This window comes from Chrysochloris asiatica, unplaced genomic scaffold, assembly GCF_000296735.1.
Source record: "Chrysochloris asiatica unplaced genomic scaffold, ChrAsi1.0 scaffold00031, whole genome shotgun sequence".
Taxonomy (NCBI): Eukaryota; Metazoa; Chordata; class Mammalia; order Afrosoricida; family Chrysochloridae; genus Chrysochloris; species Chrysochloris asiatica.
In genome coordinates this window covers 2,814,824-2,837,384 of record NW_006408549.1, presented here as the reverse complement: position 1 = coordinate 2,837,384, position 22,561 = coordinate 2,814,824, and the positions used below count along the sequence as shown (strand labels likewise).

Genomic DNA, 22,561 nt, shown 5'->3' with positions numbered 1-22,561 from the left:
AAAAAAAAAAAGATGCCAGCCAAGAAAATCCTATGGAAAGTTCCAATCTGTCACGTGTCACTATGAGTTAGAATCAACTTAACAGTAGTCAGCAATAACACTTCTCATTTATCATGATGTTATTTTCCATTTATGTTGCTTATTGGTCCAGTTGTCAGGTCCAATGTAAATGTTTTCTTTACATTGAGGTACAATCCATACTGAAGGCTATAGTCTTTGATCTTCATCAGTAAATATTCCAAGTCCTCTTGGCTTCCAGCAAGCAAGGTTGTGTCATCTGCACGAGTTAATGAGCCTTCTCCCAATACGGATGACAAATTCTTCTTCATATAATCCAGTTCCTCAGAGTATAATCCAGTACACAGATAAAATAAGTATAGTGAAAGGAAGCAGCCTTGGCACACACCTTTCATGATTTTAAACCATTCAATATCCTCTTGGTCTGTTCTCATTAGCACGATAAAGTGTTCTGGAATATCCATTCTTCACAATGTTATACTCAGTTTGTCATGATCCACACAGTCAAATGCCTTTGCATAGTCAACAAAGCACAAGTAAACATCTTTCTGATATTCTTTGTTTTCAGCCAAGATCCATCTGGTGTCAGCAATGATAATCCTAGTTTCATGCTCTCTTCTGAATCTGGCTTGGATTTCTGGCAGCTCATTGTCAATGTACTGCTGCAATCATTTTTAAATTATCTTCAGCAAAATGTTACTTGCACATGATAAAGATGATTTCTGTATTCCATTCAGTCACCTTTCTTTGGAAATCACACAATATTGATTGATCCTAATTGGTTGACCAAGTAGCTGTTTTCCAAATTTCTTGGCGTGGATGAGTGAGCACCTCCAGTGTTGCATCCATTTGTTGAAACATTTCAATTAGTCTTCTATCAATTCCTGGAGCCTTGTTTTTTGCCAATGCCATCTTATTTTGATGCTTCCTAGATCATTCAATATTTTGCCTAAGAATCCTTCAATATTTCAAAATGAAACTTGAATTTTTACTTCGGTTCTTTCAGCTTGAGTAATGGTGGGCATGTCCTTCCCTTTGGGTTTTCTAACTCAAGGTCTTTGCACATTTCATTACAACACTTTACTTGGTCTTCTCCAATTGGCCTTTGAAAATTTTTCTTTAGCACTTTTACTTCATCATTTCTTCCAGTTGTTTTAGCTTCTCTACTTTCAAGGGCAAGATTCAGAGTCCCTTCTGACATTTACTTTGGTCTTTTTTTTTCTTTCTTGTCTATTTAATGACCTGTTTTATGCATGATGTTCTTGATGTCATCCCACAACTTTTCTGGTCTTTGCTAATTAGTGACTAATGCATCAAATCTGTTCTTGAAATGGTCTCCAAATTTATGTAGGATATACTCAAGATCTATTTCAGGCTGAAGAAGTTGGTAGAATTTTTAAATTTCATCATCATTGTGTTTAATGGTTGGTGTATAAATTTGATAATAGTTGTATTAATTGATCTTCCTTGTTGTTGTTACATGTTGTGGAGTCATTTCCGACTCATAGGGTTTTTGTGGAGCGGCTGGTGGATTTGAACCACCAACCATGTGGTTAGCAGTCCAAGTCCAGTGCTTATCCTACACCACAACTGTGATCTTCCTCAAAGGCATATGGATATTATCCTATCACAGACAGTATTGTACTTCAAGATAGATCTTGAAATGCTCTTTTTTAAAAATATTTTATTGTGAATTATGTGATAGTTTACATGGGAGAATATTAGTTTTACATTCATCCTATCGTATATCATTTCATTGCCATGGTTACAATCCCTTCCAGGTATCATCAACCAACCAAAGGATATACCCTACAAGCCTGCCCCTAGTCGTCAGCACACAGCCCCTCTCCCTCCCAGCTGCTCCATCTGTCCATGTCATCATCTCTGCCTCCATCACTGCTCTCAGGGTAGGGTCCCGCTCTCTACTCTTCTCCCTTGATGGTTCCAGGGACCTTTGCTCCTAGACTGCATCTACTCGGCTACCTGACAACAAAAATCTTCATTTCCAGGCTGTGTCTCTCATCCGGCATCAGACTTATGTTCCCAACTGCCTCCAATGACACTTTCAGAAATGCTCAACCAAACCACCAAGACGCTTTGCTTAGGACCCTCAACATCTATAGTCATGGTTTTGGGTAAAGCTCTGGAGTAAGGACTAGCAGCAAGATTTCTGGATCCTATACTTATGCCAAGCGCAGCAACGATTGTGAGGTTAGTCCAGGACCAGGCAGTGTTTCTGTTGTACATAGGGTTGCTATGAGTCAGTACTGACTCCATGGCACCTAACAACAACATACTTATATGTACTAAAAATGTCTTATTGTTAAAATCATGCCTCAATTTTACAATTTGGGAGCATTTTCAATAACAGATTTAAAATGATTCCCAGTCCTGGTGTGATGGGGATTGATGTTCTATCATAAATTTTGCATATTAATAATCAGGCATATAACAAGTTTATAAAATAAAAAATAGTACTGGTAGAACATCTACCTTATTGCTCTAACTTCACTGTATGCAAATAAGCTTTGACTTTCTCAGCATCTCATCTGAGTGTTTTTCTCTTCTAAAGCACTTTTTAGTATTGTGGTTGGTTCCTCCGATTGGAGGAAGCCCTGAGACTATGAAGAAAAAGCAAATATCTTTGTGATGCTTTGTACAGATTTTTGTACTAATGACAATGGGATTGTAGGGAAAAAATGAAACTGTTATTTAGTTAAAGAAAAAAAAAAAAGACCGTTGACATTATTTTGTTCTTGTGAAGATGCTGTGCTGCTGTGACCCATCTGTCTGTTTGGTATGAATCAAAGGGTCTAGACATGATTTCTGAAACTCTCCAGACGTGAAAATTTCACTCCACAGTGACAGTGAAGAAGGCCATAGCTCTCCCTTTAGAAACAGGCCTTACAATGTTGATGGGTCCAGGGATAAACACTGCTCTATTTGTCACCTGCATTTTCACATTCAGTTGGATAATTATTTTTTGTTCAAGGCCAAAGTAAATGTTTCCCAAGTCCTCAGGGTGTTGGATGCTGAGTGATATAACCAGAGTGTGAAATGCCAGACAGCTTTGTGAATGCCAGGCCTTATTCTCATGAAAGCAGTTTGCTTTCAGTCCATTTCTCTGCCTGTATCTCTATCCATTCCTTTGCTTATCTTCCCATCCACCCATTCCGGAAACACTGAATAACACTGGATACATAACGGTGAGAATGGTCGATGTGATTCTTGTCATCACAGAGACACACAAAGACATTCAGCACTTAACAAACTGGGCTATTAGGACTTCTTAACCATTTTCTTAGATCCAAAATTTAAACCACATTTCTTTTTCCTGTGGCTCTCCTGTCATTCAACAAGCATTTCTCTATTAAACCTTGTTAAGTGGAGGTCTGCGTGGGCACTAGATATAAGGAAAATATGGGTACGGTGGTCTTGTCCCCTAGGCAGAAAAGACAAGTATCATACCTGCCTTCTAGGTTTCAGTCCACCCCCTCTGAGGTATTTTGTGGTGCTGTAGGATTAGTGTAGGACTGCAAGGTCGGTTTGAATCACAAAGTCGGTGGTTCAAACTCACCAGTCACTATACTGGGTCACTATGAGTCGGAATCAACACAGCGGCACTTAACAACAACAACATACTAATAACAGAATAGCTCTGCCTACCAAAGTACCTGCGGTGGGGAATGAACCGTCAGCAAACAAATGTAGAAGGCTTGCATTATTTGAGTCCTGGTGCGATGCTGAGGGATAAAGCACTGGACAGCAAAGTCGGTTTGAACCACATGGTTGGCGATTCAAACTCACCAGCTGCTCCTTAGACACCCTGTACAGGGTCGCTATGAACTGGAACTGACTCAACAGCACTTAACAACAACAACAAGGTAGGTAGGTAAGAGTGACAAAGCATGCAAGGAGGTATTCCTGACCAGAGCTGACAGTCTGGGGAAGAGATGGTCACTTCCGTTTCAAGAGGAGCAGGTAGGTGTGCAGCCTACTCAAAGTCTGCAAAGAGCGCTGTGATATGAGAAGATTGAGGATGGCACGGTCATAAAAGACCATGCTTGCTTTATTGAGCTTCATCCTGCAGGTGGAGGAAATCCATTGCATTCCAGATTGATTGTGCCAGCAATTTGGGGAACTGGAAAAGAAAATCAGCCTGGAGTAGAGAAGTTAATTAACGGCCTGCAGGCATTTCAGTGGAAGATGGTAAGGGCCTGGAGGAAAACAGTGGATGTGAGGCTAGAGCTTCCAAAATGATTTGGAAGCCTGAATTTGCATGGGGAGTGGGAGTGAAAGACAGTGGAGAGCTAAGGGCTCCCTTGCTTCTAGTATTGGTGATTAGATGGAAGATGGTGGCCCAACTGGGTAGAGAATACAGGAAGAACAGTGTTTAGGGTTAGCTGAACTTCAGGTACACATGGGAAACTAAATATACATGGGTATGGATAGGGATTCTTTAGCAAATGAGTGTTTATTGAATTGAGTGTCATCGCCATTGATAGATACTTAAAACACCATATAATCCAGACCGGAAAAACGAATGAATCCCTTTCTTTAATGAGAATATCAATAACTGAGTATTGATATTGAACACTGCAATTGGCGCTGAGTACTGATATTGAACTGAAAAGCAATTTCTTGTTTCAATACTAGAAATAACCATTATGTGGTCTTTTGTGCATGGCTTCTTTCAATTTGCATAATGCTTTCAAAGGTTCATGATACTCTAGTATGCATCAGTCCATAGGTTATAGACCAGCGCCATCCAGTAGAAATACAATGGAAGCCATCAATGTGGAGGCCACATGTTATTGTTGTTGTTAAGTCTGTGGAGTTGGTTCTGACTCATAGTGACCCTGCAAAGGGTTTCTGAGGAGCAACTGGTAGGTTGGAAGCACCTACCTTGTTGCTGATTGGCAGTCTAGTGCTTATCCTACAGTGCCACACCAGGACTAGACATTTTTAACTTTTCTAGCAGTCACATCTTTAAAAAAAGAAAACAAAAGTGATATTAATTTTAATTATATAGTTAACCCATCACATAAAAATATTTATCATTTCAACATAAAATTATTAATGATAAGCTTACATATTTTGTACTAAGTCTTTGAAATATGATGTGTATTTTATACTCAGAGCCAATTTTGTTTTGGTCTAGTTACATTTCAAGTTCTAGTAACTACCATATTGGACAACATAGACAATGTGAACTGTTTCTCGTTTTCTTCTTTGCTTTGGCTTCTAGGAAGCTTATGACCAATTCATGGTAAGTGATTTTTCCCTTAACGTTATTCCATGATTCCAACATTCCAGATTCCTTCCCTACTTTTTGCTTTCCCTTTGTTTCATCTTTCTCACTTGTTCTTTTGTGTGTCACTTCTCTACACTTACGTTATTTCCTTAAGTATAAAGAAATAATTTACTTTAGGCATCCTCCTTTATAAACTGCCTTAATTCAAGTTGGAAAACTCTGCTGAGGACTTTGATATGAAAACTGCTAGGAAAAAAAAAATCAATTTTGCACTGGGAGCACTCAGGTGGGGATATGAGGAGTTGAAGTTAAGCCTGTTTCCTTAGAGACTGCTACCAAACCTCTACCTATTTCTCTCCCCCTCACCCCAACACCTAACCTCAGCAAGCTAGTCTCTGAAAATATAATCACTCATAAATGCCTAGTAAATGAAAGAACAGAAATAAGTACAGTTGCATCTGACTGGTGGATAATGTTGTTAAGTGCTGTTGAGTCGGTTCCGACCCATAGCGACCCTGTATAGGGTTTCTGAGGAGCAGCTGGTGAGCTTGAACTGCCGACCTTGCAGTTCAAACAGCTTATGCTGACTGGCGTATTAACCCACAGTGCCATACCAGAACTCCAGGAAGTAGGCCAGATATTATTTGGAATTAGTTTATCTGGAAAACATTCAGTGAGTTGGCAAAAAGAACAAAAAAAGCTCTATATTAGGACCTCTCCTAAATAGCAGGATGTAGAAACCAAGCAATACAAATGATCCTTAATGCAATTTCACTAAATGCTTTTATTATGTAATGACCTTTTGGAGACATCGCAATGTCCACTCCCAATAGCTTCCCTAGGCCTCTGCCTGTGCTGATGCTCGACCACTGTGCTCTTCTCCCTGTACTGCCTTTCCAAGCCTCCAGATTCAATGAAACCTTCCCCAGTTCTTGCTGCCATGGTCTTTTGTTTGTATCTTTTGTAATGTACTTTAATCATACTCACTTATCTATGTCTGGGGCCAGACTGCAAGCACAGACTCTTGGGTAGGAACCAGGGTGTCTTCAGTTTGTATTTCTAATATTCAACAGAGAAGCTGGCACTTAACTGATGCAAAAGAGGTGCTTGTTGATGAGCAAAGAAAGTGCAAGCTGTAGTGTTCATAGTATACCAGAGAGCTAAGGGCTCAAATGTCCAGCTCACTACTTTTTCACAACCCTCTGAAGCTATCTTCTCTGTTCAGTAGATTTAGACCTGAGACTTATGGGAGTCCTGGTGATAGTGTGCTAGACCGTAAGGTCAGTTTCAAGGTTGGTGGTTCAAGCCCACCAGCCGCTTCTCAGAAACCCTAACAGGTTGCTATGGATCAGAACCAACTCGACAGCACTTAACAACAACAACTAGGTCACACAGCATGTTCCAGTCTATAAAAGAGATTAGCTTTCTTTTTATAACAACCTTAAAAACTAAATAAATGCATTTGCTTCAGAATGGACTAGAGTAAGGAATATATCTTTTCTGCCAAAAGCAATTTCTGTTATTTTTCAGCCAAGTTAGGCATGATTAGGAGTCCTGGAGTGGCACGGTGGGTTAATGCACTGGATTACAAAGTTGGTTTGAACCACAAGGTCGGTGGTTCAAGCCCACCAACTGCTCCTTGGAAACCCTATACAAAGTCACTATGGGTCGGAACCAACTTGACGGCACTTAATAACAACAACAGACATGGTTACTATATTCATTTCCTTGAGCCACCATGACAAAGCACCACCATCATTTAGGTAGTTTTATGAGAACAGAAATGTACTGTCTCACCATTCTGAAGGCTGTGGGTCCCAAATCGGGCTAAGGGTCATGCTGATTTTTTCTGAGGCCTCTGGTCCATGCCTGTCTCTAGCTTCTGGTGACAGGCCACCATCACTAGTGAACCTTAACATTTATTCCTTTGCTTATAGATCATCCCAGTCTCTGCATTTGTCTCCACATGACTGGCTTCCTTCTGCGTCTCTCTCGTCTCCTCTTTAAAAGGACACCAGTCAAATTAGGACCCTCTCTATTCCAGTATCACCTCATGATAATGTAACAACATCTACATAGACTGTATTTCCCAATATAGTTCCCTTCACAGATACAAGTGTTTGGACTTCAAAGTATCTTTTTGGGGGGACACAATTCAATCCATAATAGTTGTAACAGATAAACATTGTATATTTTATATATTGTATATACATATGATTATTGTTGCTTCAGATTGGTGACTCAAACCCACCAGATGAACCTTGGAGACCCTACACAGGGTGGCTATGAGTTGGAGCTGACGTGACAGCACTTAACATCATTGCTTTGGCGAAATGTCAGGGGACCATGTAAGACATCAGGATTCACTGAAGAACAGAAAACCAGCAACTTATTAGATTTGTGTGAAATGATAATTTTTCTTTAATAACTTTAAAAACATTCTACTTGGACTTCTGTGACTGTCTGCCACATTCAAATTCAGATCATATCCCAAATCAGCATTTATTTGTTAACACAATTAATGAACCCTCAAATTTAAAAAGCCTTACTGAAACTTTTAAAGGCTCAGGTTCATTAGTTCATTAATATGAGGTTATCAAACTTGGTATAATTTTCAAGGAGCAGATGTTAAGCATGGAAATTGATTTAAGGTTAGTATCTGGTATGCTTCTAAAATAAACTTCTCTATACTTTATGAAAGGTCGGCAGAGAATGAACTCATACATTCGCACACAGATTCATTAATAATGAAACAGTTCTATGTTTCAGATTCCTCAATGCATCTAGTTTTCTTCTTCTTCTTTTTTTTTTTTTTAACATCAAAGACTTCTGCTCCAAGTGCTATCATGTCTTCTCATTTGAAAATTTTTGCCAAGAATATTTTCTTTGTGAAGAAAGAAAGCAAGCTGTTGTGGAATAAATGGAAAGGCTGAAAATTGCACAGCTGCAGGATTGCCCCCTTCTAGTATGTTCTGTTAACAACAACGAGTAGGTTCTGTATACACTGGGACATAAGAAGCAGAATATTTAAAAGCTGGGATCTTTAGTATCAGGTTTTATTTAGCTTCCAAACAACTAATTATAGTTCACCTTGGAAATTTCTATACAAATTTAAGACAACGAGTTGCTTGGTTTAACATAGGCAGGCTCTGAATTTTCTACTAGAAAATTAGGTTTCTTAGTGCTTGCACATAAAATGGAATAGACTTGCTTTTCTGGTGAAGAAATGTAAGGTATGACAGCATTTTACAATTTGGGGCAAAAACTTATTTCTATTATGCTTTAAAAAAAAACACCTGTTTCTTTCTGCTCTACTATTTTTCTTTTTTGTTTAGCATATGTCTTTTAATTGGAAATATGAAATGGCTCATGCATTTAATCATAAACATGGGAAAATACACAGGCTCTTTTGGGGATTCTGGCCGGTTTTCCCCTGGGCTAGAAAGCATGGTGCTTTGCACAAATCAGTATTTGTGTAAATATGATTTGAACAATGTGGAAATAGATGAAGAAGAACAAACAAAGGATATTTAGTCAGAGCTTGCTATAAAACGGGAGTCAGCCACAATCACTTGCATTTGGCGGAGACTCAAAGCCAGACACTTTATAGAGGACCTAAGGAAGGCTTCAGGTTTGCCCTGACTGGAGGTGGTTGGCTGGGAGACTGGACCGGGGTGAGCTAGAGCAGGGACACAGATGTGACTGGTAGGGGAGCAGATTTGACTTTCTCTGATGGGTTCCAACTGGGAAGCAGGGATTAAAACTAAGGAAGCTCCTTTTTATAGGGACTGCTGTTTGGTTTCCTGGACTGAAAACTCATAACCACTGACAGTGTTTTAATGTCTACACTAGATGTTGCATGTGTGGGTCAGAGTTGTTTTTATACCTGGTTTGGCTCAGTCTCAACAGATTGGTGAGGACAGGAGGTGTGAGGACCAAGGGTACAGTGGAGGTCTCTACCTGCCCTAGAACACCTCCCCAGTGATTGTTACCTATAGGAATGATTCAGCAGGGTTCTAGGCCAGGCCCTGAACAACCAATCAGCATCACACATATTATCATATTTGTCATTTACAAGAACACTAATAGATAAAAAGATCACATGTGATATGCAACCAGGTCCTGTTAAACATAGTGAAAGGATTCATACCTCTTTAGGTATGAATACAGGAGCAGAAAACTATAGATATGTGGATCAAAGAATCCTGTAAAGCTATTGGAACATAATTTTTTTTTCAAGCTTCATGGAACCAAAATAACTGAGAAACCCAGTCAACAATATGATTCGTATTTTTAAGAATTAGTAAAGCTAAACCTTTAGTGAAACAAAACTTTACAGAAATAAATCAGAAAGATCCTGATGGGTCTTCACAAATGAGACAATAGATCTTTGCCTTAGTGATATCCCTACAATAGAAATAACACTCTTAAAGAAAGAAGGAGAAAGTTTCATTTACCATACCAACTTACATTCCTCTAGGTAGAAATGCAATACTTCTCAAATGGGATATGATAGACTCTCCTCAATGCAAACCACTGTCTGTGAGTAGGTTAGGTCTTTAAAGAAAGACATCTTGGGGTTCTAGAAGACTCTAATGCACTTTGGTAGTGGTGGTGGTATGCCATAGAGTTGGTTCTGATCCTGTATATGGTTTCCGAGGCTGTAAGTCTTTACAGGCTCAGAAAGCCTCATCTTTCTCCTGTGGAATGGCTGGTAGTTTTGAACTGCTGACCGTGAGATTAGCAGTCTAACTTGTAACCACTGTGCTACCAGAGCTCCTTTAGAAACCACAATAAACATGCTTATCAAAGAAGATCAGAGCCCTTTTCTTCATTCTCACAAAAACAATACACTAAATGCTCCTAGGAAACCCTACAAGTCTTTGAAAACCCTATACAAGGTTGCTATGGATCGGAACCGACTTGATGGCACTTACAACAACAACAATGACAAGGTTGTAAATCTTTATGGGAGCATAAAGGCTCATCTTTCTTCCGCAGAACAGCTGGTAGTTTTGAACTGCTGACCTCGAGGTTTGCAGCCCAATTCGTAACCACTACGCAACCAGACACTGTCAGATAGAGTGTTGGAAAATGAGCCCCTCAGGTTGGAAGGCACTCAAAATGAGACTGGGGAAGAGCTGCCTCCTCAAAGTAGAGTTGACCGTGATTACGTGAATGGAGTAAAGCCCGTGGGAGAATATTTTGGCAATGACATATCAGGCAACTGTCTAAAATTTATAGAACTCTTCAACACCTCAATAAGAAGACAAATAATCCAGTTAAAAAGTGGTTAAAGGACATGAACAGACACTTCACCAAAGAAGACATTCAGGCAGCCAACAAACATATGAAGAAATGCTCACAATCACTAGCCATTGTGTTGTTGTTAAGTTGTTGTCGAGTTAGTTCCAACTCATATCAACTCTGTACAGGATTTCTGAGGCGTGGTTGGTGAGTTTGAACTGCCAGCCTTGTGGCTCAAACCGACCTTGTGGCTCAGTGCTTATCCTACAGTCCCATAGAGATGCAAATCAAAATGGCAATGAGATATTATCTTACACCAGCATTCAGAGCAAAGTTCACAAAACCAGAAAACAACAAATGCCAGCTAGTGTGTAGAGAGTATGTGACCGTTGTAAACTGCTGGTGAAACTGTAGAATGGACAACTTCTGTGGAAAATGATATGGCACGTTCTCAGAAGGCTGGAACTAGAAATACCGTATGACCCAGCAATCTCTCTACTTTGTACATATCCTCAAGAAATAAGAGCCATGACACAAATAGATACATGCACACCCATGTTCGTTGCAGCATTATGAACAATAGTAAAAAGATGGAGATAGCTTAGATGGCACATATGCAGAATGGACTATTACACATCATTGAAGAGTAATGGTGAATCTGCAGAGCACCACATAACATAGCAGAACCTGGAGGACATTACACTGAGTGAAATTAGTTGGTTGCAAAGGGACAGAAATTGTATGAGACCACTACTGTAAAAAGTCAAGAAAAGGTTTTCACTCTATAATAAATATTCTTTGATAGTTACCAGGGTGGGAGAGAAGTGAGGATTATTCACTGGGTAGAGTTCAGACATGTACTAACTTGGGAAGACAGTTAAAAAGAAAAGGAAGGAAAAAAGAAGCAAAAAAGGTAATTGCTTTATTTTTTTTTTAATCTTTTTTTCCCCCTTTCAGGTACTGGAAGAGAAAGAATGTATATATATTTCTCATTAGGATAAACTATTGATGGTGGTGGTGGTTATGTGCCATGGAGTCGGTTCTGACTCATAATAATTGACCCCGCACAGGGTTTCTGAGACTGTAAATCTTTATGGGAGCAAAAAGCTTCATCTTTCTCTTGCGGAACTGCTGGTAGTTTCAAATTGCTGATCTTGATGTTAGCAGCCTGACTTGTAATGACTACGAAACTACGAAACCCAGAGTTCCTCGTGAAACCACAAGCAAACAAAAAAGGGAAAAGGAAAGAAGAGGGGAAAAAGAAAGGAGAGAGAAGACAAGATTTGGACATGGTTAGTGGTGATGCTGTGCAACATGGGAGTGTGGTTGGTGTGGCTGGACTGTACATGTAAAAACGGTTGAAATGGCAAATGTTTTCTTGTATATCTATATTTTTCTACAATAAAAACAAAAAACAAAAAAATACGAAGTTTAAAAAAAAAAGGGCTGCCAAATGCTCCTTAGAAGCAAGAATGGTGAAAGTTCATCTCTCGTAGTTTGGACCTAGCATCAGGAGATGAACAACATGGTTGAAGGCAGAGACACCCAACAAGATGGACCGACACAGTGGCAGCAACAATGGGCTGAAACATGCTGATTGTGAGGATGGTGTCTAGGGTCTGAACTGACTCAGAAGCACTTTAACAACAACAGCTAGCGAGTCTCTGGAGGGCATCCTCCTTCCACTGTACTGATTCTCTCTCTAAAGCACTCATTAAGAAACCCTGGAGGTACAGTGGTTAAGCAATCCGCCCCTGACTGGAAGGTAGGAGATTTTAACTCATCTGGAAGGTAGGAGATTCTAACTCATCGACTGATTTGAAAGAGAAAGATACAGCACTCTGCTTCAGTAAAGATTGTGGTGTTGTTGGTAAATTCCACTCCATCAGTTCCAATTCAATCATAGTGACCCTGCACAGGGTTTCTGAGAAGTGGTTGGTGGGTTTGAACTGCCAACCTTGACGTCAAAACTGACCTTGTGGTCCAGTGCTTACCCTGAAGCACCACACCAGGACTCAGTAAAGATTGTTGTTGTTAGGTGCTATCAAGTTGATACCGACTCATGGCGACCTTATTCACAGCAGAACGAAACACTGCCTGATCCTGGACCAACCTTGGAAACCCTGTGATACAGTTCTACAGTCATTAGGTGCTGTTGAGTGGGTTCTGACTCATAGCGACCCTATATGCACAATAGAACGAAAAACACTGCCCAGCCCTGTGCCGATCTCAATTTTTGTCAACCCTCTACCTTCCTAAGCATGATGTCCTTTTCCAGGTCCTGGTCCCTCCTGACATGTCACACAAGGTTACTACTGAGTTGGAATTGATGACAATGTATTTTTATGTACTCATTATCATGGAAAACTTTTGGTAATGGAGAGAATAGAACATACTTTGCTTTGCAAAAAACATAGCATTCAAGATAGAAGATCTACACATATATCCTAATAATAATCCTAAAGGGGGAAAATCTTTTTGTGCACCTCATCTTGAAGTGTAAGTATTGTATCTTGCATTTTTTTTCCCCTACAAGCAGAAAAGATACCCTTTCAAAAAACTACGTTTCCTTTGAAACATGATGAAGGTACAAATCAGCCAGCAATGGTCCTGCTCTAAGTTTTCACTGAAAAAGGAGTGGCTGGTTCTCTTTCTGCATCTGCAGGCAGGATTAGTACCCTGCCCACCATTCTCAAGCCAGACCTCCCATATTCATTAGGCAATGCTGTCTAGAAGAAACAGCATAGATTTTGGTGACAGACAGGCAGGACTTTAAAGCTCCTGCTGGCACTGATCAGCTGTGTGACTTCCTTTAATCTCAACACATCTTTTAGAGACCAGAAATATGCATCTTGTGAACGCTAGAGATAATGCAGCAACAATGCAAGGCTTAATAGCCCCTCAAAACTACTCCATATTATTGTTGCTGTTACCATGGTTACCCAGAAGCAAAGGAGAAAAATTGTTGTTGGTGGGTACCATTGAGTCAGTTCTTAGAGCAAACCTATGGTCCTACACCATCATCACAATCATTGGTAAGCTTGAGCCCGTTGTTGCTGCCACTGTGCCAATCCATTTCACTGGGCACTCAGTTTTCCACTATTTCACTGACCCTCCACTTTGCAACTATGATGTCCTTCTCTAGGGACTGACCCTTTCTGATAATATGTCTGAAGTAATGAGACGAAGTCTTGCCATCCTAACTTCTAAGGAGCATCCTATCCTGGCTGTACTTATAACACAGATGTGTTTGTGTTTCTAGCAGTTCATGGTACTTTTCATGTTCTTCTCCAATACCATAACACGAATGCATCAATGCTTCTACAGCTTCCTTATTCACTGCCCAACTTTCATATGCATATGAGGATATTGAAAATTATCAGGGCCTGGGTCAGGTGCACCTTATTCTCAAACTGACATCTTTGCTCTTCAACACATTAAAGAGGTCTTGTGCAGATTTGCCTTATGTAATATGTTGCTTAATTTCTTGACTGCTGCTTCTGTAAGTGCTGATGGTGGATCCAAGCAGAATGAAGTCTCTGACAACTTCAATCTTTTCTCCATTTGTCATGATGTTATTTACTGGCTCAATGGTAAGAATCGTTTTCTTTACATTGAGGAGCAACCCATACTGAAGGCTGTGGTCTTTGTTCTTCATCAGTAAGTATTTTAATTCCTCTTAGCTTTCAGCAAACAAGGTTGTAGCAACTGCATATTGCAGGTTGTTAATGAGTTTTCCTCTAGTCCTGATGCTATATACAAAACTTGCTTGTGTTCAGGTCTAATCAGATTGCTCAAATAGCAGATAAAAATATTTGTATTAAATCTCAGATTCCTAGCCTTTTGTGCCCAGAACAAAGTATCTAGAACTCCAAAATAACATTTTGATGAAGTATCTAATTATGTGCTAATAACAGATTAGTAATGCAGTGTAACTCCAGTACTTTTTAAAAATGGTGTTCTATTTAGAAGGTTATATCATTAGTATTTTAAGGATTAATTTTAATCATTAATCTTTACATGTAGGATAGGAAATGAAAATAGCATTCCTACTGAATGCTAATGTGTCAGTAATTTTAAAAGATTTCCTGTGACTAAGTTAAAAACATCTCACCAATGTATTATATAATTTCCACTAGAGCAGCTACAGTTCTCCTCTAGTGTATAGAGCATGATTATAATCCCTGGAGATGTGATTCAGTAAAGAAGCAGAGGGAAACAAATATAAAACCATGGAAGTAATGTATACAAGGTTACTTAGTAGTGTCTGACACACGTAAGTGCCTCATATAATAGGTGTTATTATTTTGAAATCTACTTAGATTTTTCTCTAATTTGTATTGGCTTAATTAGCTCATATTTTGAACATTAGGCTATTTATGTTAAAATAAGCTGTTTAAGTGTATTGTAAGTCTGTAGAAATGAGTCATCTAAGTTCATTAAATCAAACACATATTCTCTTCTACAGGACAATATATACAATGATGCTGGCTTTTCAGAGATATGAAACCCTGACTCATCAGCATCAGTTACATTCATAATGCTGTATTGATTACGGGACGGGGGTGTGCACAAAGTACATTTGTCTATTCTGGGGAAGTTTTCAGCAACCAAGGTTAAAATAATAAGGGGTTTCTTTTAGACTCATTAAAATAACTGGAAAACTCTTTCCTAAGCATCATGATTAATCAAGATTTAATACACCTGAGGATTCCTTTCATGGCATTTGGTTCTTTATTATCAGCATTTCCTTTTTTTTTTTTTGATTGGTAGGGAAGGGAAGTGAGAAGACAGGGAAAATTAAAAAAATACTAAGATAGATGATTCAAAATCTTCTGGAGTTTCCAAAGGCTCTAAAATAAAACAATGCTATTGTTCTTCTTGTAACTATGTGTGGGTAGGGGCATGTTTTTAAATAGACAGAGATATAACAATAAGGTACAAAGTCTGTTTAAATAAACAAGACAATGTGATTGCGATATTTGACATTAACTATTGAAAGAAAGGCTATTGTTGAGACTGAATTCACAAGAATGGTTAACAGGTCTCACTGAACTTATTTGCATAAATGTTCTAATTTCACTAACTGGAGAAAATTCGTCTTTATAGGTTTCTTATATTCATTTTCCGTGAGGGGTTTTACTTGGATGAAAGCATACTAGTCATTTGACCAAATCAGACAAGGTAATAATAGATATATAAAAACAAGAAAGAAACAAAGAAAAAGAATAGTGTGTCTGAACTGATTAGCTTATCTGACTGCCCCAAATTGACCCTAATAAAAATATAACTGAAGCAGGTATTACAAATTCGATCTTCATTTTTCATAAGCTTTAAAGATTTTTAAAATAGTTAGCAATATTTATACTGTGTAATATGGTGCTTTGGTGGTGCTGTGGGGTAGGTGTTGGGCTACAAACCACAACAAAGTCCAGGGTTCAAACCCACCAGCTACTCCACAGGAAAAAGATGAGGCTGTCTGCTCCTGTAAAGAAAGCCTTGGAAACCCCAGGGAATTCTACTGTGTCTATAGGTGGCTGTCAGTTAGAATCAACTCTATAGAAGTGAGTGGTTGGTGGTAGATACCATCTTATAATTTTGTAGTCAACCACACAATTTACTGTTTGTAAGTACTGAATACAACAGAGACAAATGCTACACCAAAGCATTCCTGGGGGCACAAATACCATTTGAAAGAGGATTGCAAGGTTTCCAGATATGCTCTACCTTCTGTGGTGGCAGACATGAGTGAATGTTCCAGCATTTCCAGGGTTGGGGTTGTGCTTTGCTGCTTCTCCCTGGAATTTAGGCATGGCCATCTGACTTGTTCTCAACTATCCAAGATGGCTAAACTTCGTCTCTCATACCTTGGACATATTGTCAGAAGGGAACAGTCGCTGGAGAAGGATATCATGCTTGGTAAGATGGAGGATCGGAGAAAAAGAGGAAGACCCCAATGAGATGGATCAGCCAGGTGACATCATTGATGGACTCAAGTGTGGCAGCGATAGTGAGGTTGGCCCAGGATCAGACATTGTTTTGTTCTGCTGTGCATGGGGTCGCTATGAGTCGGTTCTGACTCGATGGCACCTGACAACAACAACATCCATGGGTCGTGGACAGATCTGTCACTGCTGGACGGAGCTAGTATGAGACTCTCTTTACCCCTTTGTGACCACTGATGCTACAGATGGTGGCAACTTCAAAGCGGGCTCCCAGGGTGAGGGAGGCAGGAGCTGGGTGCCTGTCGGCCTGAGCTGGGCATGAAACCTGTGTGAGGAATAACCTATGTCACAAAGCCACTGACATTTTAGGGGAACAATTGAATCCATCTTCTTTGCTTGGAAAAGACAAGAGAGACAAAATGTGTTGGGTGCACAGGGAAATTTATTTGTCTTTATGATTTACATGTTATAACTGAGCACACAAAAGAACAAACACTGTCAAGATGGTCATATGCAGCTTAGGTAATGGCTGGTCCCGGTGCAATCACACAAATGTTCATTCAACTTAGAGATGAGTTTCTTTGTAATGGTTTATTTTTTTTTCAGTCCCCAAGGCTTGCACAGCTCAGTATGAACATTTCTGCTATTTCATTATCATCAGGCACGTGATGTTTACCGATTCCCAACAAAAAAGTCTTTAGACCACAGAACACATTGTCAAGAAACCCATTTGTGAGGTTATTACAGTTCGATGCAGCTTAGCTATCAGACCGATACATGAAACATGAAAATTAACAAGTGGAATCTTAGAATTTCAATTACTTTAAAATAATTACCACAATATTTGTGTGTGCGCACAAGTTTTCCATTGATTTCTTTGGTTTTAAACATTATAACTCTATCTATAGTCACTGACAATATATATATATATATATATATATATATATATATATACACACACACACACCTATATACATATATTCATATATATGTATATGTGTGTATATATATATACACACACACACACAAGAGGACTTCAAAAAGTTCATGGAAAAATTATATTCTTTTTAATTCGTTTTCCATGAATCTTTTCTAGCCCTCTCATAGCTGTATTTGTACCAAACATCAAAATTCAAAGCATTAAACAAAATTTCAAAAGGTAAAAATGGAATTACTGCTTCAGTATAAAAGAGATCTGGCCCGGGTGGGTGCTACTGTTATTATTGCATTGTATTGGAAAACTATCCTAGAAATCAAGGAATGTACCCACAGCAACCTGCTTGAAGTATAATTTGGTTGAACATTATCAGCTATGAATGTGTGGCATTGAGGGTTAATGTGCTGGACTGCAAGGTTGGTTTGAACCACAAAGTCAGTGGCTCAAGCTCCCCAATTGCTCCTAGGAAACCCTATGGGTTGCAGGAAGTCAGAACCAACTTGACAGCACTTAACAATAACCCTCACTAAAGCTATCCTGATCTTGTCCTTAATGAACAAAACAAAGTGAAATAGCATAAATAAATAAGTTTACCTAAGGGGATACAATAAATAGGCTACAGACACCATAACAAAGCCCTTGGTGCTGTACAATTAAACAATAACTTTGGAGTTCTAAGGTCTCTGAAACACAGCCTATGCTTCTTAACACAAATGTATTGCTGGTATACAGCTGACAGGTGAAGAGAAGAAAACATTTCTGCTATTGTCATCACTTAAAAATGGAAATATAGTAAAGACAGTTGCACACTCTGCCTTTTGGGAATTCACTTGGGTATGTACCATCAGTTTTTGACCCTTGCCCAGTTGTAGAATATAAATCTTAGGGATTAAAAAACATACTAGTCCTTCATATCTTAGTGGTTTCTTGATCTCCGGAAGAGCTACAGAGACAGAAGAATGGAGGTTCAGAAGTTTTGCTGCCGCCTTTTCTTTGCATCCATAGCATCCAGAATGGGCTGTCTTTTTGCAGTATATCTTTGACGAAGTTCTTCTATCTCTCGTTCCATCATGGGGTCCAATGCTTTTAACCGCATCTGCAGTTCTTCTAAACTTAGATTCTTTAACTAGAGATAGAAAAAAATGAAAACATTAATGAAGTATCTTCACTTTCAAGTTATCTTCACTAATTATCGTTTCCAAAATCCTATATAGGTCGCTATGAGTCACAACTGACTGGATAGCACTGGGGTTTTCATAGCTTAAATTTTAATAAATGCCAGCATGAGTGTTCCTGCGATTCTTTACACTGTCCTGGAAATGGAGTTCATGAACATTCAGGACTGTAACACAGCCACTGAAGGAGGACATCTTGTAAGAATCTCCAGTAATTTGCAGCAGGATAATCAGAGCCTCAGCAAATGAGAAAAAGCACGTCTGCTGATGAAACACATTGCTGAATAAAGGCAGAAAGACAAGTCCAGCAGCACTCTCGCAGACTTTGAGGACAGCGGCATACCTCATTGTACTGTGGTTTGCTCTACACAGAATCAGTGCTTCACAGATTCTGTATTCTTAACAAACTGCAGGTTTGGGCAACATTGTTGAGCAAATCTCTTGGGTCATTTTCCAAAAGCATGTTGCTAACTTCATGTCTCGGAGTAACATTTTAGTAAATTCTTGCAATAGTTCAAACTTTTTCATAATGCTATTGCACACTGTGGACTATTATCTGTGCTGTAGGATCATAACTGGACTGCGAACCACAAGGTCAGCAGTTCAAATCCACTAGCTGCTTCTTGAACCCTAAACAAGGTCACTAAGAGTCAGAACTGACTCGACAGCACTTAACAACAACAACATTGCACAATTAATAAACTATCACTGTTGTTGTTGATAAGTGCCTTCAAGTTGGTTCTGAACCATAGCAACCCCTTAAAGGGTTTCCGAGGAGTGACTGGACTGGTGAACTTGAACAGCCGACATTGCAATTCAAACCAACTTTGCGATCTAGCACATTAACCCACAGCGCCACTCTGGGACTCCTAATAAACTACAGAACAGTGCAATATAATTTTTATATGCACTGGAAAGCCAAAAAATTCACGTGCCTCCCTTTATTGAGATTGGCTTTATTGTGGTGGTCTGGAATTGAACTTGCAGTATCTCCAAGGTATGCCTGGGTAACTGCCTATGAGTACTCACTCATCACAAACGCCTGTTGAGATCATCTCAAAATGTGGCATGATTGAATACAGACTAAATTAACCATTTTATCCTAACTATGCTGTGTCAGAGTTGTATCCTTTCACCATACTTATTCAATCTGTATGTTGAACAAATAATCTGAGAAGCTGGATTATACAAAGTAGAATGTGGCATCAGGATTGGAGAAAGGCTCATTAACAACCTGCAATATGAGGACAACGCAGCTTGCTTATACATGAAGATCAAAGACCACAGCCTTCAGTATGGATTATACCTCAATAAAAAGAAAACAGAAGTCCTCTCAACTGGACCAAATAAATAAACATCATGATAAATGGAGAAAAGACTGAAGTTGTCAAGGATTTCATTTTACTTGAATCCACAATCAATGCTCAGGGAAACAGCAGACAAAAAAATCAAATGACACATTCACTGCACAAGCCTGTTGTAGAAGACCTCTTTGAAGTGTTAAGGAGAAAAGGTGTCACTTTGAGGAGAAGGGGAAGGATGAGGACATCAGAGACATAATGGCTCCTAGGAGAGTGGTTGTTGTTGTTGTTGTTAGGTGCCATCGAGTTGGTACCAACTCATATGGACCCTATGCACAGCAGAACGAAACACTGTCCGGTCCTGGGCCAAACTCACTAGTGTTGCCATGCTTGAGTCCATCAATGCTGCTACTTGGCCAATCCATCTCGTTGGGGGGTGAGGGGGATGTCTTCCTCTTTATCTCTGACCCTCCACCTTACCAAACATAATATCCTTCTCCAGTGACTGGTCCTTCCTGACAATATGTTTGAAGCATGAGAGACAAAGTTTGGCCATCCTAGCCTCCAAGGAGCACTCTGGCTGCACTTCTTCCAACACAGATCTGTTGGTTCTTTTGGCAGCCCATGGCACTTTCAATATTCTCCTCCAACACCACAACTCAAAAGCATCAATTCTTCTACAGTCTTCCTTATTCACTGTCCAGCTTTCGCATGCATATGAGGTTATTGAAAATACCATGGCTTGAGTCAGGGGCACCATAAGTCCTGAAGCTGACATCTTTGCTCTTCAACACTTTAAAATTCTTGTGCAGCAGATTTGCCTAATGTAATACGATGTTTGATTTCTTGATCGTTGCTTCTCTGAGTGCTGATAGTTGATCCAAGAAGAATGAAGTCCTTGACCACTTCAACCTTTTCTCCATTGATAAGACTGTTGTTTATTGGTCCAGTGGTGAGGATTTCTGTTTTCTTTACATTGAGATGTAATCCATACCGAAGGCTGTGCTCTTTGTTCTTCATCAGTAAATGTTTTAAGTTCTCTTCACTTTCAGCAAGCAAGGTTGTATCATCTGCATATCACAGGTTGTTAATGAATCTTCCTCCAATCCTGATGCCACGTTTTTCTTCATAAAACCCAGCTTCTCAGATTATTTGCTCAGCATACAGGTTGAATTAAGTATGGTGACAGAATACAACCCAGTCGCACATCTTTCTTAATTTTAAACCATTCAGTGTTCCCATGTTCTGTTTGAACAACTGCCTCTTGGTCCAAGTACAGATTCCTCATGAGCACAATTAAGTGTTCTGGAATACTCATACTTCGCAATGTTGTCCATAGTTTGTCATGATCCACACAACTGAAAGCCTTTGCATAGTCAATAAAGTGCAGGTAAACATCTTTCTGATATTCTCTGCTTTCAGCCAAAATCCATCGGACATCAGCAATGATCTTCCTGGTTCCACGGCCTCTTCTGAATCCGGCTTGACCCTCTGGCAGTTCTCTGGAGGAGAGCAGTGGTGGGGTGGATAAGCCTTTTGCTGTTAAAAGCCATCAAGTCAGTTCCAACTCACAGTGATCCTGCCCAGGGATTTCAAGAAGTGGCTGGTGTGTTTGAACTGCCAATCTTTCAGTTAGCAGTCCACTGCTTATCCTACAGTGCCACATCTGGAATCCAAAACCTCATCTTTCTTGTGTGGAGTGACTGGTGGGCTTGAACAGCTAACTTTGTGGTTCTCAACTCCAGCACTTATCTTACAGAGACACTGCACTTCTCAAGATAGGCTGTGTTGTTGTTAAGTGCCGTTGAGTTGATTCTGACCAACAGTGACCCTGTACAGGGTTTCCAAGGAGCAGCTGGTGAGTCTGAACCACCCTACTTGCAGTTCAAATGGCTTTGCAGTCTGACGCATTAGCCCACAGTACCACTCCAGGACTCCAAGATAGGCCTAGTGGGCCCCAAATACCAGGCAAAGCAAGGTCTGGACTTCAGGTAGCCCTGGCAGCCCAATGGTTAAGCACTGGACTGGTAACAGAAAAGGCTGGCAGTTGACCCACCCAGTGGTGATCTGCTTCCAAGGACATCACAGTTTAGGAGCAGCTCTGCTCTGTCACATGAGGTGGCTGCGAGCTGGAATCAACGTGATGGCACCTAACAGCAACCACCACTAACACAACAATCCCAAACTTGTTTTTAAAATGATAAAACTTTTAGTTTATTTTCTGTTTTTAGAAGATAATTGTCCTGAGAGTTATTTTAAAAGCTAGGCCAGAAAACACTCATTATTTTATAACCACATCTCACTTTTAACCAAAAATAACATTTCTCAGCTTGCTCATCTACTTTACTCACCAGACCTGGCCCTAAGTGACTCCTACTTCCAAAAATCAAATAGACTTTCAACAGAAAAGAATCTGTCACCACTGAAGACACTGAAAAGCATGAGTCATAGACTCTAGAAGAAATTCAAAAGAGGAGTTCCAAAAATATTTTGAGGAATGGCAGCATTATGGAAAAGCGTACAGGCTCCCAGGACGATGACGCTAAAGGTGAGCAACATTCACTCTGGGGTATAAGGAGGTCTCCTATGTGTCAAATTTACCTTGAGTTTTCAGTCATCTGTAACCACATGAGTTAGCATATTATATTAAGTTATATATGGGTCGCTATGAGTCAGAACTGACT

General features: G+C 39.7%; 1 protein-coding gene across 1 annotated transcript in view; it reads right to left on the bottom strand.

The window, feature by feature from the left end:
- Positions 1-18,211: 18,211 nt before the first annotated feature.
- Positions 18,212-22,561, bottom strand: part of STK3 (serine/threonine kinase 3) — a 370,424-nt gene continuing 366,074 nt past the window's right edge. Inside the window, exon 11 of the mRNA XM_006859252.1 lies at positions 18,212-18,527. Coding sequence (XP_006859314.1) covers positions 18,369-18,527 — 159 coding nt within the window. The 3' untranslated portion in view covers positions 18,212-18,368. The remainder of the gene's footprint in view (positions 18,528-22,561) is intronic.